Source organism: Silurus aristotelis (assembly GCF_946808225.1).
Source record: "Silurus aristotelis genome assembly, chromosome: 3".
NCBI classification, from domain to species: Eukaryota; Metazoa; Chordata; class Actinopteri; order Siluriformes; family Siluridae; genus Silurus; species Silurus aristotelis.
The window spans coordinates 17,563,418-17,583,466 of NC_139576.1; the positions used below are offsets into that span (position 1 = coordinate 17,563,418).

General features: G+C 40.2%; 2 protein-coding genes across 18 annotated transcripts in view; one reads left to right on the plus strand and one right to left on the minus strand.

The window, feature by feature from the left end:
* The first annotated feature begins 470 nt into the window (after positions 1-470).
* Positions 471-5,065, plus strand: nyx (nyctalopin). Of its 2 annotated transcripts, none has more exons than XM_083536452.1 (3): positions 471-720; positions 880-931; positions 1,609-4,205. In XM_083536452.1, exons 2-3 carry the CDS (start codon positions 916-918, stop codon positions 2,994-2,996), a joined length of 1,404 nt encoding a protein of 467 aa, XP_083392578.1. In that variant the 5' UTR covers positions 471-720; positions 880-915; the 3' UTR covers positions 2,997-4,205. The 2 variants fall into 2 exon arrangements, 1 of the variants encoding a protein (XP_083392578.1); XR_014532676.1 differs by lacking the exon at positions 471-720 and adding an exon at positions 4,349-5,065 and having other exon boundaries at positions 800-931; positions 1,609-4,160.
* Positions 5,066-5,396: 331 nt separating this feature from the next.
* caska (calcium/calmodulin-dependent serine protein kinase a) overlaps positions 5,397-20,049 on the minus strand; it is a 131,731-nt gene continuing 117,078 nt past the window's right edge. For 5 of the 16 annotated variants that reach the window (XM_083536415.1, XM_083536406.1, XM_083536414.1 and 2 more), the window contains 14 exons: positions 19,556-19,744; positions 19,374-19,452; positions 18,345-18,430; positions 18,081-18,149; positions 17,433-17,501; positions 15,788-15,823; positions 13,816-13,854; positions 12,405-12,601; positions 12,132-12,247; positions 8,675-8,755; positions 8,245-8,325; positions 7,870-8,072; positions 7,620-7,703; positions 5,397-5,950 (listed from right to left, as the gene is read on the minus strand). In XM_083536415.1, coding sequence (XP_083392541.1) covers positions 5,774-5,950; positions 7,620-7,703; positions 7,870-8,072; positions 8,245-8,325; positions 8,675-8,755; positions 12,132-12,247; positions 12,405-12,601; positions 13,816-13,854; positions 15,788-15,823; positions 17,433-17,501; positions 18,081-18,149; positions 18,345-18,430; positions 19,374-19,452; positions 19,556-19,744 — 1,506 coding nt within the window. In that variant the 3' untranslated portion in view covers positions 5,397-5,773. The remainder of the gene's footprint in view (positions 5,951-7,619; positions 7,704-7,869; positions 8,073-8,244; positions 8,326-8,674; positions 8,756-12,131; positions 12,248-12,404; positions 12,602-13,815; positions 13,855-15,787; positions 15,824-17,432; positions 17,502-18,080; positions 18,150-18,344; positions 18,431-19,373; positions 19,453-19,555; positions 19,745-20,049) is intronic. The other 11 variants (XM_083536419.1, XM_083536418.1, XM_083536420.1 and 8 more) reach the window with 3 other exon arrangements.

A 20,049-nucleotide genomic window follows, 5' to 3' on the forward strand; every position in this document is an offset into this window, starting at 1 on the left:
TTTAAAGAAGACATGCTTTTTTTCGATCTTGTGCTTGAAACTCTGCGGGATGCGGTTCTACGTGTTCTGATCACTCGTCGTGGAGAAACGACACACTCGGCAGATCAGGTTTTCATTCAGCGAAATCATTCGTGCGCACAGCCACTGTGTGTGTGGGATGAAGTGAATTGGTAATGTTTTTTTGGCACATTTGTTTAAATCTAGTTGATTATATAAATAACTTTGGCATTACAGGATTATATACAGTTTAGTCTTCACTTTACAACATGGAAGATGATGCCAGTGTTGTATTTCTTCTCACTGAGTTCCTGCTAATATCCATAATATTTACCCTCTGGTCTAAATGTGTTGAAGCGTGTGACCAGGGCCACGACGAACCGCTTTAATAAGAACTGGAAAGGGCTTCTGGAAGGTTTCCAGGGCGGCTGATTTCATTATTATTCAGACCTGCAGGGAACCAATGCTGCTGTTCACTGCTCTAATCCCACAGCTATCAGGAGGATTATTCCCCCATTAAGTGATTGCTTTTGGAAATTAAGTACTGTGGTTTGTGATCTCACACACACACACACACACACACACACACACACACACACACACACTCGGAGAAAGGACACCATCAGATCAGAAACACTGCTGACACAATGACATGTAAGAGTCCTTCATGGCCATTGGTGTGTTTATTCACTTGGGTAAACGTGTGTTGAGGTGAACGAGCAGGTGAGCCAAGAATTTCTCTCTCTTTTTATGTATTCTTGTTTGATTGATGAGAAATGTTCGATAGAGGTCAAATGCCACAATTGAACTGTTATTCTAAGAGGAAGTAATTGAAATTCCCAAAATACTACATAACCTCTTGTTTCCATTCTTGCATGGCAGATTTGACTGACATGCCGCAGCTGAAATGCTTCAGCCATGTTTTTCTTTATAGGTAAGAACAGTTCATCCTAGATTCAGTTGTTTGCCTGATACCTCAGTAATACTGCACATATCACTCTAATCGAACATCTGTCCATTCTTAGCACTATAATGATTATTGCTGTACAGAACATCTGCAGGATAAAAACCCTGAGTCGAGGCTCCTCTCCATGTAACTCCAACATTAAATTCTTCCTCGATCTCCTGCTTGTGTTTGCACTTAAATCCTTCCAGGCCTGTCGAGGGGGAAACGCTTCACTTGTTTTTCTGATCAGCGCTTTGCTCATAATAACGTCTCGATTCAGTTTTTGTCTGTGAGAAATGGGATTGAAAAGCAAAAACGAATCTGTAATTTGATCACACTGGAGGAATTTGTTTTGCTGCCATTGTTTGCTTTGTACATGTTCCCTTAGTGGGAGGAATCCCTGAAAAGCTATTGATAGAAATTCTGATCACTTTGAGTTGATGGTGAAACATTTATATCTTGGTGAGTGATTGTTCTTCAGGATGACCTCACCCCCATCTACAGGACTTACAGGATCTATGGTCCACCTTATTGGGGCACTTAATGATTGTTTCTGTACTTCAGCACCCGTCTTTAAGCAGCAGAACAGTAGAACTTATTTTTTTTCCATGACTTTATATACACTCACTCACACACTCATAATGAATATTTCATTCCCTCCTCAGCGTGGGTCATGGTCCTGCCTCACGGCATGAGCGTCTGGTCCTGCTCTAGTTCCTGTCCCCCCAGCTGCATGTGCACTCGGGAGAAAAGCTGCACTGTGCTCTGTGATCGTGCCAACATGGTCGAGCTGCCCAGAGAGTTCCCCTGCGAGGCCTCCTCCATCAACCTGGAGAAGAACGGTCTCAAATTTTTATCAGAGCGAGCTTTTGGAACGCTTCCCTCTCTCAAATCCCTCTTCCTAGACCACAACAACATCTCCTTCATCACACCAGGAGCTTTTAAAGGCCTTCCCAACCTGCTGGAGCTTACGATGGCCCACAACGAATACATCCGCTATCTTCACACACGGACCTTCACCTCTCTCAAATGCCTCGTGCGCTTAGACCTTTCGAGCTGCAACCTGTTCAGCATGCCTGACCGCATCTTCCTGGAACAGAGCTCCCTCAGAGAGCTCCTCTGCTTCCAGAACAACTTCAGACGCATCCCAAGCGCCATACGAGGGATGGAGAACCTGACGCATGTCTACTTGGAGCGCAATAAGATTGAAGCAGTAGCCTACAATTCTCTGCTGGGACTTTACAACATGAGGTATCTGAACCTACAGGAGAACCGAATCTCTGTCATCCATGATGAAGCCTTTAAGGACCTACGACAACTGGAGAACTTTTATCTTAACGACAATCTGTTGGTTGACTTGCCTAAGAAATCTTTCACAGGCCTCGGCCATTTAAAGATGTTAAATCTGGGTGGTAACCTGCTGACCAATATCTCTAACACCTGGTTTGGGGACCTGGTGGAACTGGAGGTTCTTTACTTGGATCGGAACTTCCTGTCATTTATAGACGAGGGTGCCTTTGAGAATCTGACCAGCCTCATGACACTGCATCTCAACAGCAACAAGCTGAACACTCTGCCTCTCTCCGTTTTCCAGCCCACCTACTTCATTGGCCATCTGTATTTGTTCCGCAATCCCTGGGAGTGTAACTGTGAGCTGGAGTGGCTGAAGCAGTGGATGGAGGTCTATAAGCTGGTGAGGGATATCCCATGTGCAGCTCCTGCTTCAGTAGCTGGTCTGGATCTGAGCATGGTGCAGTACACACGTGTGAACGGTACTTGCGTTGGCCCGGGAGAGCTGAACCTCACCACAGATGTTCCGGATTACAGTAGCACGCGAAGCAAGTTCAACAGCCTGATCTCCAAACTGATGAACCAGGAACTCAGGGAGGAGTTGAGGAACTTTACTCAAGCCCAGAAGAATGGAACAGTGCTGGAACCAGCAGAAGGTCAGGTTTCCACTGCTCACAGACCTTCTAGTGTTGGATTAATCCTGCCATTGCTGCTCCTCATCCAGGCTCAGACTGGCTGCTTATTAGACTTCACTAATTCTTAATAAAGCCGTGTCTCCGGTCTGCTGGAAGACGTTTGCCAAGTATGTGTTTGGACTGAAAGTTGTGATTAATTCTTCCATCAGACTGTGAAAAAGAAGGAAACTCCTTTAGCTACAGGACTAGAGATGATTTTGATTGATTTATTTTCCTTTGAGCTCTGAGGGGTTTTTAAAAATCGCACACATGAGGGCAGAGGATTGACCGTGGGCATCTTCATAATGGAAAATCTTAAAGTTTAAAGAATTCCTTTATATTTTAATGTATTTGTAGTGAAACGTATTGTATTTATCCGCTTCACTTCCTGTCAGTAGTAGCAGCCAATGTTACACACCGACTCCTGATTCTTTCAGTCAGATAGAATTCACGTGTTTCTAAATTTAATGTTAAAATATTAATGTATTGCACTTAAACCAGATAAAAAAGTTTACCACATTGTGATAGTAAATCCATTGCCAGTGTTGTAGTGAAAATGCAGTACGTGTGTGTTCTAGTAACAGACCATTGTGAATGTTACCTTAAAAAAAAAAAAAAAGTGGTGGTTTAAACCCTGCAAAAATCCCAGTTAAGCTGCAGCTTAGTGGTGTTTGCTACGGAATGTGGATTCGGATTGATGCATAGGTCACATTGGAGTGCTTTTATACCATGAAATTTGCCCTCATTAAAAAAAATTTGAGTGCTTTGCCCTTTAAATCAGCTAACAGGGTTTGGCAGCATCACGTTTAATTAGAGCTGGTATCTGGACTTTAGCAGTACTTTTCCTACCAGATAAGCAGAGAAACATTTTACGGTCACGGCGTTCGGCAGACGTCATACTCCTTCATCCAGTGTGACTTACATTTATCTCATTCATACAGCCCAGGAGTGGCAGCTAGTGATGGTGGGATTTAAACTCATGACCTTCTAGTCAAGGCCTTAACCACTGATCTCCAGCATTCCCTGTATTAAGTTTCAGAAATAATCACGTGCTTAAAGAGCTCACACTTTAGGACTGGGATTGTACTGGTCAACAAAAAAAAAGTCTCTGTAATCTAGGGGGCATCTGTGAGGTCCTCAGTGTGTTCCACTGCCCTGTGATGCAGCATGAGCAGTAGTGTGAAGAGCATCGTGCTGTTTGTTGCTTGTACGAGTCTTGGAGGAGGCACGCTTGCCTTCAGCACTCAGGAATGGTAGAGCTGTATACTGGGGATTGGAGAGCTGAATTGTTAGTGGGAATTGGCAGGTGATCCCACTGGGGAGACTGAGGGGGAAACTGGAAGTGCGTGGGAAATGCTCGGAATTCCTTCATTAAACAGACAGTAGTGAGATTATAAATGTTATTTTTGCACACCTTCAGCCAAGAGAACTCTATTCTCAGATGTGACTTTATCTACTGGAGCTCCTCAGCTTGTGATAAAGTGCGTCTTGCTGTGGGGGTGTGACAGCATGTAGTGCAGAGAAGTTTATGATTGAACTGGAAAGTCTATAGTCATTTCCTCCCCCCCCCTCAGATGTTTTTAATAATAAGTGCGTGTAGTGAGAAGTTGCGTTATCCTCACCGCTACTCACGTATCGTATCCCAGATCACAAACCTGGGCATTTATCATACTAGGCTTTAAGCTCAGATGGCCAGACAGGATGTGACCACCTACAGCTGTAGGAAAAATGCAGAAAATGAGCCACTGAAGAGATGATATGCTTCCAACTCGCGGCCAGACGCCTAACAAAGAGCAGACGACACCGGACTTCACCACAGAAAAGGAAATATATTTTAAAAAACAAACGAAAAAAAAAAGGATCATACTGACAGCTGCTTAGTCATCAGCTGAGGAATTTACACAGGGCAGTCTGAAGTAAACAGTTTGTCTTATACAGAATCTTTCAGATTATTAATTTTGGAAGTTTCTTTTGTAAAATGTGTGTGCACCTCCGTCTGCAACAGTTACACTGAATAAAAATCTGGTTTCTTCTTATGATTCGGCTTCATGAAAACATTAATACTCTTAGATGCCATTTCTGTAAATGGTAAAACCAGAATCGTTTTTTTTTTTTTTTCTTTTCTTTTTTTTTTTTTTTTTTTATACAACAAATTAAATCGAGACATGAACACATCTCACTACATGGCTGGTAAAAACAATTTGTTAGAAAGTTGTCTGAAATGTGCCCAAAGATGTGCATAGGTCTTTTTTTCAGCTTTATCCTCCACTGGTCTTCACTTCATTGGTTCAGACATATGGAATGTTCTGTGCTGTGGATCGCTGTAGTTCCACTGTTAACACTGACTGTATGCAAGTCTCTGAATGTGCACATGCATGAGACGTCAGATCTTCGAGGTATGGACTTGTTTAGTGAGACAGTATCTGGAAGTGGTTACAACAGCAGATTGTGATGCACATGGAGACTAATAGGTTCCTGTGAGGGTGGTGTTTTTGTTTTTTAACCAGCTGATGGAATAGAACAAGTTCTGAATGGCGTCTTCTCATTTAAGATGGTGTCTCTTAACCACAACTACAAAAATGCTGCATCTCATCATTTAGGACACGTCTATATTCACCACTGTATTATTCTGTTTTATACAACACTACATCTGTGGAGTCTGAAGGGCTGAGATTGGATTCGTCTGCAGGCGTAAAACGCATCAGTCAAATTAAAGGTGGATCCTTCCTCCGGGGAATGGTGGTGTTTTTCTTTCCTTCTTAATGATATATTTATGTATGTATTCATTTGTATCTACTTCTTTGTTGTTGCAAAGATGCATCACAGAGTCTGGGGGTTTTAGGGTGGAGTTTGAGTTAACGGTGTTCTAGTAAACCCAGGACACAGGAACCCACTGTGCTGTAGTGCACACCAGTTCTATAGCCTCCTCCAGGTGCCGGATCGTCTCATCAATCTCGTTGTTGATGATGGTCTGGTCGAAGTAGTGCGCGTAAGTCTTCTGCAGGATCTCGGACTCCTTCTGCAGTCGCAGTAATGATTCATCCTGTGGTTCGAGAAACACAGTGAGCCAGAGTAGAGCAAAAAGAAGCTTGCTTTGATGTGAATCCGGACCATAGTTAAGATCTGGAGAATCAGTGATGATTATATACATCTTTATGAGTTCAGAGTATTGGAGAATCACAGAATACTGGTAAAGTTAATCGCAAAGATTTGCTTACCCCATTTTGAAAAGTTGACATTTATTTACATATAACGTGAGTAATCACAAATGTTTACCAAATTGTAAAAAAATAAACATGCCTTTTGAACTTTGAGTGAGAAGCTCACTTCTGTTTTACATTTATTGCATTTTGCAGAAGCGACTAACAACTGAGCAGGTGAGGGTTAAGGGCCTTGCTCAAGGGCCCAGCAGTGGCAGCTTGGTGGTGGTGGGATTTTAAAACAAGTGACCTTCCGATCCAAAGTCCATAATGCCCTAACCCCTGCGCTGCCACCTCCCACATTCATAAGTTTAGATTTTATAATCGCTGTGGATTTGGCGATACAGTCGGTAATTCGCGTTTCGGAACTCTTGGCTCAGAAAATTTGCAGGTTCTCGTTTGGAACCTAACTAACAGCAAGTTGCAGATTATCTTAAAATTTCCGGGAATCTGCAGTGGGACCGAATGTTCAGGGAACGTTATTCCTAACACTTTAAACTGTTTTTACTAACAAATTTCATACATTTATTAAAAACACATTATAGTATTAAAGTGACAATGTCTATTCATTAACTAAAGTACCATAGGGGCTGTGGGGGGCTGCGTCCAAAATTTGCGGATTTTTAGGAAATTGCAGGGGGTCTTAGAACGTAACCCCCTGCGAGGTCCGGGGGACCACTGTACATTGTACAAGATTACAGAGAAACCTGTGGGATGCAAGCCTTTGCAATCAGCTGTTTTTGACTCAGGATTCAGAGGGTGGGAGTCTATGAATTCATTGACAGAGTGGCACTTTAAGGAGAAATACACTAATGGCAGGCTAGTCACACTCCTCGTCATACTCACAGGCAACTTTCTGCACCACTCGGGAAGCTGAGTGCAGAGAAAAGGAATGCAAAAGAAATAAAAATACAAGCCACAAGCCCCATGCAAAAGAAAAGGCGGCCACAAAAAAAAAAAAAAAAAAAAAGTAGTAACATCCAAAGGATTCTACCATTTGAGAGGTAACTACACTTCAAGGCTCTTCTCTGTTCTGGCACTGAGGTGGTGGAATAAACTTCCCCTAGATGTCCGTACAGCAGAGTCCCTGATTATCTTCAAGACCTACCTCTTCCTGAAAAACCTAAATTAGCACTTTCCAAGTTTGTAGAATTCGAGTTATATTTATATTAAGTTTGTAATCTGGCGTAGGGTTAGGGTTAGGGTTTGGTGTAGATTTATTCATTACTATAGATTTAAAGCACTTTTGTACGTCGCTCTGGATAAGGGCGTATGCTAAATGATGCAAATGTAAATGTAAGTAAAAAAAAAACAAAAAACAGTTTTTACAGTAAAAACGCAGGTTTCTGCTCCTGTAAAGGTGATGAAAAACTTTTTTTTTCACTTTTAATCACCACATTATCTGTGTAAAGCTGCTTTGAGATAATGTTCATGGTTAAAAGCGCTATACAAATAAAAATGAATTGAATTGAATTGAAAAAGAGAATGAAAGAAAGACATTTTCATATTCACCTCATTCATGCCCGGCGTGATGGTTGGTGCAGCAATGAAAACCACATATGGCGCGAACTCTGCTGTCCGCAAAACCTTCAGTGCCTGTAAATAAACACGCATAAACCTCCTTCAAATATCATGCAGATTGCGGTGAATGGGGCAACGCCGGCCTCAACATGTAAACGCTACACAAAATAGAGGAACTAGAGAAAGCATCAGAATCAGAATGATCTAATAGGGAAACTGTTATTGGATTACTGCCACTTACCTGCGGCTCTACATCAAGTATAGATATGAGGCCCTGCTCGTGGATTTTGCGTATCGTCTCCAGCCGTGTTCCGTACATGGCGTCCTCGTGGCTGCCGTATTCTAGGTAATCGTTGTTGGCGATGTCCTGCATCATTTGCTCATGCAATACAAAGTAATAGTTTTTGCCATTTTCCTCATCTTTTTTAGGAGGTCTGGTTGTGTCTGCATGAAGTGAAAGTGACAGAATATTTAAGCGTAGTCACAACAAAAAAAACCTCAAATGTAAACACAGAATATTATAATATTTACTAAACATTACCAAATATATAAGCAAATTAATACCTGTAGTTACAATGCTGAATAAAGTAACAATCATTTGACAATGGATTCTTACGTGGAATGGGGTAAGCAAATCTGTCAGGGTGTTTAGTGATAAGTGTGTTCTTGATATGTCTTCTTCCAACGCCATGAGCTCCTACACACGATGAAGAGCAAATAAAACCGTCACCAGGGCCGTTTCTAGGCTTTTTGCCACCCTAGGCTAAATTCCTATTGTCAACCCCCCCCTCCCTCCCCAACACTCCACCCACACACTGTAAAACCTTCCATGAAAAAAGGTTCAACACGTTTAATAATCACTGCTAAATTGCTCGATTTAAAGTATGTAAACCTATACCCAATATTAAACTTCAGCAGAAAATAACTTAAATGAGCGAGGGGGTGTGTGCGGTAGCGGAGCAATAGCCACTGCCTAGTGACGGTGCTGACTGTCATGACCTGAAACGTATCTGTTCAGAAATACAAGGCATATTGCACTTCCATACCTAATAACACCAGGGTTTTTCTTTTAAAAGCTGGCAGTTTCACAACTTCTTCATATGTGACGAGATCTAGTTGATCAAACACTGAAATAAAAAGAGCAGGGAAAATGATTAAAGTTAAGGCGTTGAGACTTTGCGACATGGAAGCTCTCATGCACAGTTACTGGTCTAGTAAGATGAACATGCTCATGCTCGTTTTTAACGGAATGAGTGATGTGGACCTCATGGTGAGAAGCTCTGCAGATATAAAGGTTACGTCTAAGTGAATAGCGATAAATGTCGGCAACATAATGTTTCTAGGGCCACGAATATCGGCAAAATAGGAAAGGCAGCATCAACTGTGAAATTCAATGGAGGCCAAATCTTTGGAACATGAACAGAGAGTGCCAAGCGAGGCGCCTGCAGAGCTGTTCTATAATGAGTACGAGTGCAGGGAGAGGAGCTGTTGGATTGTGTGTAACTGGAGCTGGCCATCTGTGTGTTTGCCATGTAAAATGAGATCCTCAGCAACATCTTTGGTTACTCGCCAAATAGCTTAAATGATTCATGTTCATTTTTTTTACATGAGCTGGAAATTGTGTGTGTGTGTGTGTGTGTGTGTGTGTGTGTGTGTGTGTGTGTTGCATGTTTGGGAGAGTCTGTATGTTACTATACCATGTTTTAATAAGCACAATGACCTTTTTTAGGGTTAATGCACAACTGAAGATCAACAGGATGTTACAAATGTCAAAACAAAACCACAACAAGCACGAACATGCACGCACACACACACACACACACACACACACACACACACACACACACACACACACACACACACACACACACACACACACAGCCTGGTTTCAGAGATTCCTCTGTTAATTTTTACAACAAAGTTTGCTACAAGCCCACAGGAAAGCAAAGAGAAGGTAAAGCACAACAACAGTCACTCCATCTTACTTACATGCACAGATGCCATTGGCAAAGAGACAGCATGAAAATGGACAGGGGAGGGCGAATGAGTTACGGCTCACATACAGAACATCCGTGAACAGAAAGCACAATGACACTTAGTCAAAGATATGACACACTCCTTTACTCAGAGAACAACATGAAAAACTTAACATCATGGCCATCCACGCAGCACACAGCGGGGGAAGTGCTGTCAGTAAGCTGTGATAAAACACACTGTAGAGGCTCACAATGAATCTCATCAATGATGCAACATGCGTCTGACTCTTACAGTAAACACATGGTCAATAAAGCAGCATCAAGCTTCGTTTAACATGCGTTCGCTTCGACAATGCGACTTCGGCCATGTCGGTTCTGTTCGGTTCATCACTAAACAACCCCTTTGTTCAAACCAGGGAAAAAATTCATTACATTTTTCAACCTAACCTTCTTAAAACCAATGACTTTTTCTATTGACTATTGACTATTAGGTCCACTGTAATGTACTATAAGCTCCACATCTGTTTATACTACATTCTTGATTGATTAGACAATGTTGATTATTTTCCTCTTAATGGCAGCTCTTATACAATATTATTTCTAGAGGAACACGCTCTGGATCTTGAATGGCGATAAGTAATTGTTTATATGGTAATAGTTAATTTTTTTGGACTCCCAAAGTCTCAGGATTTCATAATTGGTAAGGTGTTTTTTTTAATAGGGCTTTGTGGGTTTTTTTTTTTTTTTCATTTGTTTTCTTCCTTAAAAATATTGACACATGCACATACAAAAATAATAATAAAATAAAGCTTTAGTATTCCTTAGATATCCATTATAAATAAGTTGAAATGAAACTTTTTCTAAATGTGTAGATCAGTCAGATGGGTTACAGTAAGTGCTAGGAGATCTGTGTGCTTATGTTAGCACGAGGCATCTCTGTTAAAGCTAGACAAAATAAAAATGTAGTGGAACATAGACAGATACTGCAGTGTTCAACTTTGTCTAAAGAAAGTATTATTAATGAGCCTTTTTATGTAATCAAGTTACAAAAGACTCATTAAAAGACAAAACAATAGGAGTTAAAGACACGTCCTTCCCTCACTGGCCTGCTGGTGAGGCAGCTGATTCAGTAAAGTAGAACAAGGCGCTCAGACAGGATTATGACAGGATTAAGCTCCATGCTGCTGCACTGATGCATTTAGACACTGTTTTGCAACACTTAACACCTTGTTCATCAAATTTACACCGTAAAAGTCAAAAGATGATTCTGAAATAAGAACTTTCCGTTCCTACTTGAGTTTATAAGCAGCATCATTATGATTATATTAAAAAACCTTTTCTTATTGACACATGGCTGGCGTGCTGACATTCCTTATCTTCAACCTCTAAGATGTGTGTTTAGTGACCTATGAATTAAAACACACATTTTTTTATTTTAATTACCCTACACCTCATCACACACTTATGTGGGTCTTCGTCTCAACTATTACACATAGCTAAGAGCACAAAGATTTAATTAATGTCTTCAAATGCTGTAGCTTTACAATTTTCCTTTACTGGAACTAAGAATCCCAAACGCCTGACCTCATTAATGGGCCAATAGCCTCATTCACACTCGAAAACCTAATAATAAGCGTTCTCAGAAAAGTAGGTATTATAAGTGAAGGGGGACCAAATCTGTAATTGAATGTTTTAATAGAACATATGAATTTGGTCAGGTGTCTGCGAACATTTATAGCTTCATAGTGTATTTTTTTACTGCAAATCTCTCCAATGGAGAATAATAAAGCATGATTGCAACTACAAACACACTCTTGAAACCTGGAAACTACAATCCTTGCATTTAATATTATGCATATATGGTAATACAGTATATATTAGTGGTAATACAGTAATTTGGATATTGGTGGGTTGGTGTACTTTTACATGACAACACATTAAAATATGTGATATTATAAATACACCTCGACACTTCATTGCCTAAAACACCTAAACCTTATTGCACAAACTCTTTTAATAAATTCTTCTCCCCTCACTATGTGTGTCCACTGATAGCAGACTGAAACGAGACCCTCTTGAACACTGACAGAAGCTAGAAGTGTGTGTGCGCTATTGTAAATTGTTTCTATAGTGCTAAAGGCAGTGGAGAGATAAACACACACAAACACACACACACAGTGCTATGTGTATTTGTGGATGTCTTTACTATTTGTGGAAGTGCTTTGGTCAGGGTTCAGGGTCATGTGAGAAAGCACATCTACACTGCCCTGTGTACACACAGTCACATTATGGCAGGAAGTGAGAAGCAGTATTAGAATTCAAGGTTAAAGACACAACATCTTTAATTGGCAAAAAGAAGCTGAAAGATAAAACTTTGTGGTTTAGCACTGCAGTTCTTTGGCACCTACCCTTCAAATATTTCTATGTGCACAAGTTCTGTTTTAATGTAAATTCATCAGTGTGTTGATTTGGTGACCAAAAAAACCCATTAAAATGTGAAGCTCCAATTGTAGAGCCCAGATTTTACCTGCACTGTGTTTCGCTAGATACTTGTCTTTGTACTGCTTCTTTTTCTTGCCAAACCAAGTACAGCTGGCTTGCTGCTCCTGCTTAGTTTTCTCCATTGCTATGCAGGCCACCCGCCTTGAAGAGGAAGAGAGAAGTGGCAGTTTTACATGTTTGCATGTCTGTTAGTTATTTCAGATGCCCTACTCTTGGACCGATTTGAGTCCAGCTTGCTACACTTTCTCAGTTCAGAGAGAAAAATATCTAAGGTCCATCTTAAAAAGGATGAACTCACCACTCTTGCAGCTCTGGGGATGGAATAAGTCCAGCTGTGCCATTCTTTGTGTTCTCCAGTTTACCCTGCCACCAGTTATGGTCATCCTTGTTGATGATCTGGATGATGTCTCCCACTCTGAACCGAATGCCTGCTTCTTTGCAAGGAATGAGCTCATCTTTGGCTGGGTCATACTCAAACTGTGCCCGCACATAGATCTGGGGGGGGAGAGAGGGAGAGAGAGAGAGAGAGAGAGAGAGAGAGAGAGGGGAACGATAAAGACAATTAAATCTCATAAGGCTGAAAATAGTTAAAAAACAGGCAGATACAACCTCTGAAATAAGGAACAGAAGCAGTAAAATTTATGATCTAATCAAAAAAAGAGGAAATAAATGGGGGAAAAAAAGAGGATCTTGATCAAATTCTGTGGAAGTAGTGTGAAAGATGAGAGTGGATTATAGCTACAGTGTGTGTGTGTGTGTGTGTGTTTCATGAATGTGCATGAGTAAGCTTGTGTAAGCGTATAAAATGAGCTAATGGAAGAAGAGGACTTCAGACAGCAGCAGTAGGTCACCAGGGAGCTCCAGTACAAAATAAACCTGGCCCATGTTGCCAGGTTAAACACTATGGGATTTGAATGGGTGGCACTATCAACCTACATAAACCTCAGTCTGCCTTAATCAAAAATCACATCCAAAGCCACATCCACAGGCTCCATTTAAAACTCAACTGGGACACTTTTCCCCATATTCGGTATGGATTCAGTTTTTGTAGAGAAACATCTTGTTTTTTCCACTCGACAGTATTATATTGTATTATATAAGTATCCCTGAGACAGAAAAACATTTATTAACTCATTATTATAGACAATACACAAGAAACCCCCAAAATAAGCAATAGACCCAGAAGTTTGTGGTCACCTGTGTATCATGTGTGCTTGCTGAATATTCCATTTAAGATGTAATGCCTCTGTTTCTGTTTTTATAACCTTGTTTCTTCTGGGAATGATTTCAACTAAAATTTAAAATATGGCTGTGGCATTTGATCGTTCAGCCACAAGCGAGTTAGTGAGGTCAGGCTCTGATATTGGATGAGAAAGCCTGGGCAGCATTTGATGTTCCAGTTCTTCCACACTAACCTTGGCAATCATGTCTTCACATACTGGTTTAGGCATGCTCCAGTTCCAGTGAGGGCAAACTGTAATGCTACACCATTTCTGAATTCTTCTCAGACATTTAAATGGTAATATGCAGGACCTCTCAGAATACTGGACACGGTGTTGGTCTCAGAGTTTCTCTGCTTAAACCTCATATCCTCATCTTTCTAAGGTTGATCTTATTCTGTAAGATGTGATAATGTTATATAATAGGAAAGCATAGTTTTATTTCCACATCTTGTTTGGTATTTGTTCAGCAGATTGGGGTTGCCTTACCTTCACTGTTAGTTTACCCTTGATTGTAGTTCTGGAGATCTAGGATGTGAGAGCATTAAACTCATCATGCAGCAGAAAGGTACTGGGCTAAAGATTTTTATGGGTTGGAAGTGGGATGATGGAATAAGTGTTAGGAGCTACAGCTAATCTCTGGGGGTGTGGGGGGAAAGAGGACTTAACAGGAAAAACAACATGATGGCAGAGTGAAGCCTCAGTGTTTTCATCCTTATCAAAGATTAGTGTGACGCAGTTACATCATAACAGATGACGCTGTACTGCCATCTACTGGACACAATGAAGATTTATCCAGAGAAAAACATGACAATAGCGCAGTTAAAAACAAGAAGAGCAGAGTTATCAATTAATTTGATGTGTAGTTGAGGAGGTTAATAACAATATTTGAGGTTTTCTATGTAATATTGCTAATATTTTGCCAAAATGTGTTTGCATGCTTTTTAAAATGATACTGAGCCCTGCCGTGTTAGTGGTAGGTAAGTCTTCATATCATTCTTGGCAAGCAGGGGGCAGTGCATAGAGCAAGGTTAAGTTTGGAACAGCAGAATACACACTAGGACTCTAAGGTTGTAAATCGGTTGAGGACAAACTGATACCAGAACAAGATAAATGTCCTCCATTATCCACAATACATCCACAAAAATCTATAATTACACAGCAATAGGCCACCGTTTAACCATCCTTTATCCAACCGAATTATTCTTTCTTCAAACTATTATTGTTTATAAACATATAGAAACTATAGAGGACATATTGTCTACTGGGCTGTCAGTCAGTCGATAAACTTGAACAACAGTGTTGTTAGAAAGCTGGTAATGCTGTGTTAGCTGCTGTGTGTGGAGTAAGTGCAACTAGAGAATGGTAATGAAACGTCTGCTAGATTATTAGTAATACATCTGATTAAACCTCATAATTTACACACACACACACACACACACACACACACACACACACACACACACACACACACACAATACAACTTATCCTAAATATAATCTCAACCACATTTAATTCATTCCCTGTTCTCTCACCAATTTGTAGAATTCTACTAACTCCTCTAGAATAGTTTTGTATGGTATTTTGATGGTTTGTTGATCATAATTTCCCAATAAAACATTCAACTCTGTCAGTTAAGAAAAAATTATTATTAGTCTTTAAGGATCCTCCGTGATCAAATCGCTGCATCCTGAGAGCAACAAAATCACCCCGTGGAGAATGACTTTTAAGTGGGTCGTATTTTTTACAGACCCAGATGTTTGCATCACATAGTCTCAAACATTGATGAGTTAATAAATGAAAATGATTAGCAGTTTGAAAAAGAAACAATTACAATATGCAACTATGAGTATTAAACCTGCCACCATAGAAATGCTTCATTTAATCATCCTCTGGAATCAATGCTTTGCTTAATTATTTTTTTTCCTCCTCCTGAAGATGCTTTCCAAGGTAGCATGTGTAGTTAAAGCTTTACTACCCGGAACAAATATATGGTAAAGTGCATCCTCTAAAGCATCCATTTTTCATTTCATGATGTCTCAATTCTGGGAAATGTCACTGATGCATGCACAAGGAAACAAGAAACTATATACAACAATAGCAACAGTCAAATCTCTTTTTTTCCCCCTGTGAGGTGATGCCTAAACTAAAATGATCAAACAAATGCTGAATAACAGTAGGCAAATATAAATAATAATAATAATAGAAAAAGCGACACAAAATACATATGAAGGAGTATTATTCTAACTTCTATTTCTATTCTCTATTTCTAGTTTGGAGAAGCCCCACATTTGAGTGTACTGCTCAGGTATCCATTTAACTATATAGTGCATTTATGCTGCTTCCTGAATAAGAAAGATTTTTAGATATAGTGCCACTTTATGCCTTTCCTTCCAGTTCTCAGACACACAACACGCACACATTCACACACTTGAGCGTCAGATCAAGTTTTTCTATTTACCTGGCGTGTTTTTGGCTGGATGGTTGATGGCAAGTCCTGTAAAATAAAACACAGCAATGAAAAAAGCAAAAATAAAAGCCACAAAAACAGTAACTGCAAAATAAAATCACACCAAACACACCTATGATGTATTGCTATCCCAAACCCATAAGTTACAGAACAGCAAAGCAGAGAAGCAGAGAGCAAGCAAGCACCTGTTAGCATCACAGCCTGTCCAAGCATCCGTTTACCAGAGATGATTCTTTCATTCCCCGAGCCACCAATGGTAGGATCTCTACATGAGTGATGGATTTCTGAACCGAGTCACTTCCCATGGGATTGATCCAAGGGTGCACATGTTCAGTGTTTTTATAGGCTCTTTGTAGGACATGCTAAATTACTGTATTACGCTACATTACTGCTCTCACTGACATATCACGGGCTCTTTGGTGATGTCTGGCCATTGTGAAAAAGAATTCGTAAGTCTGTAAAGTTGCTTTTCCACTGGACAGTGAGTTACACTGAGGAAACCAAATCCAAAGCTACCTAGACACTGGTTGAGTATTGGGGCCTGATCTGTTCCCTATTACATAACAATACCTGCAAAATGAGTACAAGCTTAATAAAGGTTCAATCAGGTGGACACTATCTGGAGGGATAATCCCAAAAGGATAACCAAAAGAATCCACTTCCCAAAACAGTCAATACAAAAACACACCCTTTCTTTAGTAAATAATATTACTGGAAAATACAGACTGCTGTACTGTGCTATGAGAACTTTGCTGTACGTAACACATTTAGTACTTTTTAACCAAAATAATACGCAGCTTTAAAGGACTAATTAGTACCTAATACCACCCAGATGTGGATGTACATTCTGTACATGGCTTGCTCATTAAAGATCTAAATCTATATCTGAATTTCCGCTGTATTGTGAATATGCCTGCTTTTAACTGTGTTAAAAAAAACATTAATGGAAGGTTTGCCAATATATTACATAACAAACTTGGGTGTTCTACTGATATATACTATTCATTAGATGTGTCTTATGATGCAGTCCTTATGCTGTCTGATTCTCTGACCATTCTGTGTGAACTGTATTAGACAATCATTCTGTAGCCTCACCCATATATCACTGTTAGTACATGTGGTATCCAAACAAGGCGGCTTTCCTCGTTAAACTATGTGTGATATAGTACATACTTATAGTACTGGTTACTGGGAAAGTGAATTGTAGATCTATTACTGCACTGTCTTGAGGAAAAGCGTTATGAGTTTGTTGGTAAGAGATTAAAGCTCTACACACACTATGCATACAAATGGTCAGGTGTAAAGATTACAGCAGCACAGAGCACACCAATTTGTGAACTGAGATAACGGAAACTAAACACAGTGATCGTCTGCTTTCCTTTAATCACTGGGTGCAATTGAATTTTCCGACAGGAAAGGTTTAAAAACATTTTCTTAAAACTGATATTAAATACAAACATATATTAAATGCAACATAAAATTAAGTACTGTAGTCGTCATAAAATATATTCCTGAGGGATCAAAGTGGAAAAAAAAAAAAAAAAAAAAAAAAAATCATGGACAACATTAAGTGAGATCTGCTGGAAGGTAGGGGTTGGGGGAGGTCGGTCATTTGAGATAACTGTGGGGTCCTTACCAAGATAGAACTGTTAACGCTGGAATTGCCATTAGCAGGGGACTGTCTGGAGGAGGTAGGGGACTCTTTCTGTAATAAGATACACAGGTCAGTGATACAGCAGAGAGACAGCAGAGAAACCTGGACAGTGGCCTCTGCTAGAGCAGAAAGGGGGGAAGAAAGGGGTGAGGGGCATCACGCTGGGCAATAGCACACTGCATGTTTTTCCACCGGTGATATGTGTATTTAGCTTAGACCACGAGACAGCACATCCATGTGGTTGGAGGGAGAAAGGCTGGGAAGGTTCTGCCTTAATAAATTGCAGTCTTAATACTCTACAATACATCTTATTTCCGGGCTAAAGCATGTGCTGTGAAGGTGCAGGTGTCATTATTCCGCTATCTTGGTTGTGAAATTGGTGTGCACTAGCGTGTGAGCCAGGACCCGGGCACTCTGTATGATGCAGCGTCTCAGAGAGAATGCGTTAATACACAGCCACAGAGCAGGCAGTTAGTCACACACAAAGTCCATAGCAGTTCCAGCCCATCCCAGAGCACTCCAAAGAGTAACAGACTGAGTGAGACAGAAAGAAAAAAAACAAAAAAAAGAAAATACAAAAGAAAATACAGAGTGCGCGAGGTGATGGAAGAGACCCTTCGCTTTCTTTACCTCACAAGACGACTGTTGTGTCCGGTAGCTTGGTACAATCTTAAAGGTGATGCTGCCTCTCATCTCCCTCTGTACAGAGACATGCACAGCATAAATTATGACAGGTCACATTTTTCCTTTTTTTACACGGCCATCTGTCCCGATAAGGTGATTAGGTTTTTGTTTTGACAGCAAATAGCTTTCGAAACATTTCATATTGAAGTCACATAATATCAGGTAAGACATAAATGCTTTTACAAGAACTTTTATATGATTTTCACTCACAAGCATTTTCTGCAGCTGCTCCACTGTCTGATTAGCTACACCAATACCGTTGATCTCCCGGATCTCATCTCCAATGTGCAACGTTCCTAATTGATAAAAAAAATAAATAAAAATAAATAAATAAATAAATAAATAAATAAATAAATAAAGAGATATGCACTGATAAGAACGTAAAGAAGTGCTTTGTGTATACAGAGTGCACAGTGAGTAAAATGCTGGTGCATAAAAAATAAAGCATTCAATTTAAGTCATCCAGTATGTGTGCTTCATTCTAGATACTAGATCACCCAAAGTATGAAGAGACCTGACCAGCATATCAAATCTGGTTCACAAACTGCCACCATTTTCTACACCTGTTCAACATTTCTAAACAATGGATGAATGCATTCTGAAACATTGCATTACAGCTTCCTTTTTTTTTTTTTTTTTTTTTTAAATCTGATAAGTAACTGCTACAAAAGTGTATGAATACACTCATTTCATCATCCTCACTCAAGACATGAGTTCATGCAGGACAAAAAATATGTGTTGGAGCAATAAAAACACTACACTTAAACTAAGGGGCCCAAACCTGCACCCGGTATGAGAATGCTTCTATGCGTTTGGCCTGCACAGAGGCTTGTCCTCAACTACACTGAAACAATGTGGAATGAACTGAAACTCAGACTATGTACCAGTCTACCTCACACATCAGTGCTGACAATGAAACTGACACATCCCTGATGGCCACATCACAAAATCTAATAGAAAACTGTTCTATAAGAGAGCAGTCTGTTACAGCAGAAAAGGGAGACCAAGTCTACAGAGTGCCAATCGTTTTGGAATGAGATGTTTAAAGATGAATTGGGGTGTGATGGTCATGTGTACTTTTGCTCATATAGTATATCTAAATGATCTGTATGACTCTATATGAAGCCTGTTTTTAGGTAACAGTGGGTTTGTGCGAGTCGTGGTTATGTTAATCTTGTCAGTGCAGCAGCAGTTCTGTGGTTGCCATTTTTTTTTAACAGATTTGAAAAAACAGCATACCTTGTCGATGAATCATGCCGCCATGCATTATTCTGGCTACAATGCAGTGGTTTAGATCGTTCATCTTCAGAGTGATACCCTGCAACACAGGAAAGAAATAAGCTCCGAGTGTCTGTGCCAAAGATCACAATATCTGAACATTATTAATATGAAGAAGTTATAAGTCTTTCTACCACGCATACCATGGGCTCATCGGTGTTCTTCTGGAACTGCACCAGGCGTACTCGGGTGACATTCTCCAGGTCCATGTCTCCGTTGGTGCTCTCAGGTGAGTCTCCGTTCAAATACGGTGAAGTCGGGGGTGGTGTGACCCTCAGCGCCTCATCACTGTACACTTCATGAGCTACCACATCATGAGTCTGCAGTAAGGCCTAGTGGGTGGAGAGAGTCACGTGCACACTAAAACTTTACACTCATGACTGACAGATTTATTTTTAGATCTTGATTTATATTTGCCCCAATGCGAGCAAATGTTTAGTACTGCAAGTCATGACGACAGTTTTATCAGTGTATTTTAAAATGTTAGTAAATAAAGCTGAGTACTGAATCATGTTATAACACTATTAACATATTAAAAAATGAGACGTGTACGTTTTAGATTGCGTCTTGTTTTTTAAAGAAAAGGTTTATGAAACCCCAGGGACCCTGGGAAGCTCAAAACATTTAAAGACTTTCA